Raw genomic sequence first — 5082 nt, forward strand, 5'->3', positions numbered from 1 at the left:
AATTTTTCCCTTTACCCATAACTCCAGCAGTAGTGGAGTTACCCATGTAGACGCACTCGTCATTGATGAATTCCTCAAAGTCATGGAATAACTCTTTGTTGGCGCAGAAATGCCTTAAGGCTCCTGTGTCCAACACCCACTCAGTCTTGTTAGACATCAAGTTCGTCTCGACGACTACTGCCGTAATCACGTCATCATTCTCAACAAGATGAACTTGGACATTATTTTGTTCCCCTGTTTTGAGTTTTGCAAACTATCCCATATTTCTTTAGTAGATTTGTTAGTAAAAAATAAATCAAATAAAGTATTAGTCATATTACTCAATAAATACCCTCTAGCATTTATGTTATTCTTTTTAGTCTTCTTTTTACCAAATTCATCAACAATCATAACGGTATTAGAACCAGTAATGATGTTAGATCCATTATTAAACAAAACATAATTAACTTCTAATTGTTCTAAGAAAATAAAAAGTCTTTGTGACCATCTTTTAAAATTGTTTTCGTTCAATGGCACAATTTTTGACAAACCAGAAAAAATTTTGTTCAAAGAAATAGTCATTTATCAATATTGTATGTAAGGAAATCGCTTTCAAATTGTTGGAAAAAATGCTACATTATTGATATTGGATAGGAATTAATAATAGTAAGAAAGTTATCACAAACACTGTGTCGTGGCAAGCCACTGCCTTAAAAGCGATTTCGGCCCGACTCCGATGCAAATCCTTCTAGCCAGTCGCTCTTCAAGGTTCCGCGGCTACTTTCAAACACGTGCACTCGTGGCTGGAAATTTGGAGGTTGCCTAAACCAATTGCCCAAGAGTTGAAAAGAATAGGAAGCCAAGACTAAAATAGAGAATTGATGAGGGAGAGAGTAATTTGTTTTCTATATTTTCGGCATGTTTAGCTCCCAGATGATTCTCCTTAAATAGGTATATCATTTACGTTTATCCATCAGGAGAGTTAAAGAAGAGAAAGGAGTTAATGCACATAATGTAACATTACTCTTTGAATTAATGACAGAGTTAGTAAAGTAACTTTTAAAACTTCCGAATGTTTCTTCTTTCACAAAGTTGCATTTGTAGGAAACCGTCATTTGTATCACATTTATGAAGTATTAACTCTCCCATCCTATCTGACTTACAGATGTTTACGCATATTTATTACAGAGAGTTAAAAGAGTTTTAAGCTTCGCATTAATTAAGAAGGAATTATCCTTCATTCTCTACTCTACTTTTGTTATAAAATTAAATTTCACTATATAAAATTGTATGTTGTTATAAGTCAATTGTTATAGTTGTGACTTGTGAGTTTAGACTACTCACTTTGATCGGTTTTATCTCTGAAAATTATGATTGGGATGAAAATATTCCTCACTCTTAACCAAAATTTTATTGTTCGAGTCTTGGTTATAAGAATTTTTTATTGAAAATGCTGCTTCTTTAAATGTGCCTCACACGATGCAAATTTGAATTAATAGTCGGAGGTCCAAAATGAGTGTTGACTACATTAATAATGAATTCATACTTTATAAATGAACATTTATTATAGAAATTACTTATTTCATTTAAATTGCATTATAATACAACAAAAATTTATGTTGGTAGAGAAGGAAATTAAAAACGGTGGTCCCAAAAATTCATTCTTCCTTTTATTCTGCCACCAAAATCTCCCTATTGCTTTCTCTCCTTTTCCTTGTCTTGTTCTTCTCACCCTTCTTGTGTTTTTCCTCCCTCAAATACTTTCTCATTGCGGCTGATTTCACAATTTTTATATTCATAATTTAAAATAATTTTTAAATATCTATGTATTTACAGATTATTTTATTACAAATAAAAAGAAAAAATTAAATTATTTTTAATTTTAATAAAAAGATTATATTTTTTAAACAGATTAAAGATGACAAAAAGAGTATCAAGGGAGTAAAAAAATTACAAAGTGATGGAGCCCTCACTCTGCAACTCCTCCACCTCTTAATTTGTTCTCTTTATTTCCTTCTCTTTAAAGCCAAAAACTTTCAACATAATTCTTCATTTCTCCCTCTTCCTACTCATTCTTTTTCTTCTTCTAGAGCCAATTAGGGTTTTTCATCTTTTTTCTTCCTCTTAAATTTCACTCTTTGTCTTCTTGCTTCTTTTTGATGGTTAATTCTTTTATTATGTGAAGTTATATATAAAGAAAGATGCAACAATGGGAGTTATTGTTATGACTTCACTTATTTCCTCATTAATTTTCTCCAATAAAGAAATAATTATTGCATTTCTCCTTCTTCTACTTCTCTCTCCTAATTCATATTCCTTAAACCCTAATAAACATGAGACCCTAGACTCTACAAAGGTAAACCTCTTTAATTTCTTTTATTGTAATCTTTTTGTATATATAGTACTTGTATAAGTAGTAATTAATATTATAAGGTACATGAATATGTATGAAGTTATTTACCAAGTAATTAAAGCGGTGGATTCAAAATTTAGAGTCAATTGGCTCAAAATTAATGTGTTTATGTATCTGTTTTCGTGATATGCAACATATATAACTCAATTTACTTGTGCATAAGTGATTCAAGTTGAAAATAGTTACTAATTGAATTGTGCTGTTTATCCTAAAGATAGTCTTTCTACCTCCATGAGATAGAATTAGAATCTGCGTAAATTTTATTCTTCCCAAATCCTCACAAACAGAATTTTATTGAATATATATTATTGTTACTGAGTTGCCGAATTGCTCTAGATTGGCATATGTCAGATATGATTTTCGGTTTATTTTTTACTTTTACTTTACAGGATGTTTTAGTTGAAGAGAAATCAAGATTGGGTTCAATGCCACCAAGTTGTTATAATAAGTGTAACCAATGCCATCCATGCAGGGCAGTCCAGGTCAGCAATGACTTAGGATTTTTCAATTAATTATCTCAATTTTATTTTCTAAAATGGTTTGTCATAGTTCTTAGGTTTTATTTTTTTAATTCCAAATTAAATGTTTACTTTGGAAATTAGTCATGTTGGATGATAGAGCTACTTGATTCTAAATTCCGTGCCACTATTGTAGGTACCGAGCCTACCGAGTCACAACGGAATCAAACCAAGTGGTGATGAGGCTCGAACCCAAGCTAGGTCCACGGACCATAGAACTGTAGAGTCTTCACTTTCATCGGTGGGAGCTAGCAGGTACTCAAATTACAAGCCACTTGGATGGAAATGCAGATGTGGGGGTCACTTCTACAATCCCTAGCTCTAAATTACTAGTTCTAAAAAATAGTCACTGAAACAACGATAGAAGTGTCCCTTTTCTATTAATAGAGGGAGCAGACGGATGTTCAAAAAGTTTCTTGATATTCTCAAATCACTTCTTTTAGGAGTAAGAGTTACAATTAACATGTGGAATATGTAAATTATTTTCCACTAATTAGAATATTAATTTTTTGAACTAATAATCTCTTAAAAAAGTTAGGGCAGGGAGGAGGGTGGGGGGTCAACTCAAGTGTCAAGACATTAAATGAGGTTGTTATAGGTAGCATTCACTATGGTGTACATGCTGATAATTAAATACTGATCGATTTTGTAAGGTGTTGATAAATGTAGTGAGGTAGGTTTTGGATATGGATCATGTGAAGTTTTTTTCATACTATCAACTTCAATTTTATTACAACCACAAAAGGATGTGGTGCAGTGGATGAGGCTGCTCCTTCCTTAATCAGAGGTCTCGGGTTCGAGCCCTGGGTATGAAAAAATCTTTGGTAGGGAGAGCTTTCCCCCGAATGGGCCCTACGCGGCACGAATCCAGATTATTCAGATTCCAATGCGAGTCCTGGACACCGGATAAAAAGAAAAGAAAAACTTCAATTTTATTGAATATGGCATGTTATTACTTTATTTGTAATGGGTTGCTAATAGTATTTTTGGTTTCTCAGTTATCATTCATAAATTTTGAATTTTGTTCCTATGAGTATCTGACTAAGCACATTATATTCCCAATTAGTCGAATTGTGCAGCTTTTATTCTTCTGCTTGTGGATTTAATTACAATAATTATTCATTGTTTTATCATATAATTGCTCTTATAATATATTAAATTTATATTGTTTCTTCATATTCAGCGGTAACATAGGTTAATGGATAGTCAAATATACATAATATCTATCTGGAAGGACCGAAAACTACCCATTCTAATTAACTGAAGATTAAATATTAAACATCATTGATCAATAAGTTAGGGATCAAAAGTGCCACTTGAAGAATTACTTGTTAGCACAAGTGCATGTAATTTGAGATTCTAAAAGATTACAATGTCAAATTGTCAAATACATGCATAACTATTGTTTTCAATATTACTGTATTTACTAATGTACTTTCTCATGTTGATTTAGACATATATTTTATTTGAGTAAGAGTGTCCATTAAAAATCCCTTATTTTCACAAATTTCACTCGTAGAATTACACTACGAATTACGCTGATATGTTGTTGAAAATAATAGGAAATGTTTTTCTTATTTGCTTTGAATTTGCTACAGTACCAGGCACGCATGTGAGCAAAGTAACTCCAACTGGCATAGCAGCCCACAAATTGGATTTTATGATAATTTTTTTTCTTTCTTGGATGATTCCTTTTCCTTCGTTGGACAGTCCTTCTCTTATCCTCTTGGAATTTTCATGACCTTCTTTGTTACTTAGGTCGTTTGGTAAGCCGTATTAGAAGAAATAATTCATGTATTAAGTGAAGTAATAATTAATATTATATTTGGTAGGATTTTAAGTCAATGTATTACTAATACCATGCATTAGTTATACCCCCTACATATTAGAGTGTATTACTAATACATCACATATGGTGGTATTAGTAATACAGTAATACATGGGTTTTAATACCATGGATTAGTATGTATAAAGACAAAAATATCCCTCAAATTCTTTTAAATATTTTTTTATTTTCTTAATTTTATTTTTTATATTTGTACTAATAAATTTATTCAAATAAATTATTTTATAAATTTTATTATTATTTACAAAAATATCCTCAAATTTCTTTAATTTTTTTCTAAATCTTTTTCAATTTATTCAATATCAGTTACTTCTTTTCAATTTATC

At 31.1% G+C, this 5082-nt stretch overlaps 1 protein-coding gene across 1 annotated transcript; it reads left to right on the forward strand.

Moving 5' to 3' along the window:
- Window positions 1-1916: 1916 nt before the first annotated feature.
- On the forward strand, window positions 1917-4755 carry LOC107870984. The gene is made up of 4 exons (XM_016717719.2): window positions 1917-2335; window positions 2782-2874; window positions 3047-3165; window positions 4509-4755. The coding sequence occupies exons 1-4, from the start codon at window positions 2189-2191 to the stop codon at window positions 4666-4668; spliced, it is 519 nt and encodes a 172-aa protein (XP_016573205.1). The 5' UTR covers window positions 1917-2188; the 3' UTR covers window positions 4669-4755.
- The last annotated feature ends 327 nt before the right edge of the window (window positions 4756-5082 follow it).

This window comes from Capsicum annuum, chromosome 5, assembly GCF_002878395.1.
Source record: "Capsicum annuum cultivar UCD-10X-F1 chromosome 5, UCD10Xv1.1, whole genome shotgun sequence".
Taxonomy (NCBI): domain Eukaryota; kingdom Viridiplantae; phylum Streptophyta; class Magnoliopsida; order Solanales; family Solanaceae; genus Capsicum; species Capsicum annuum.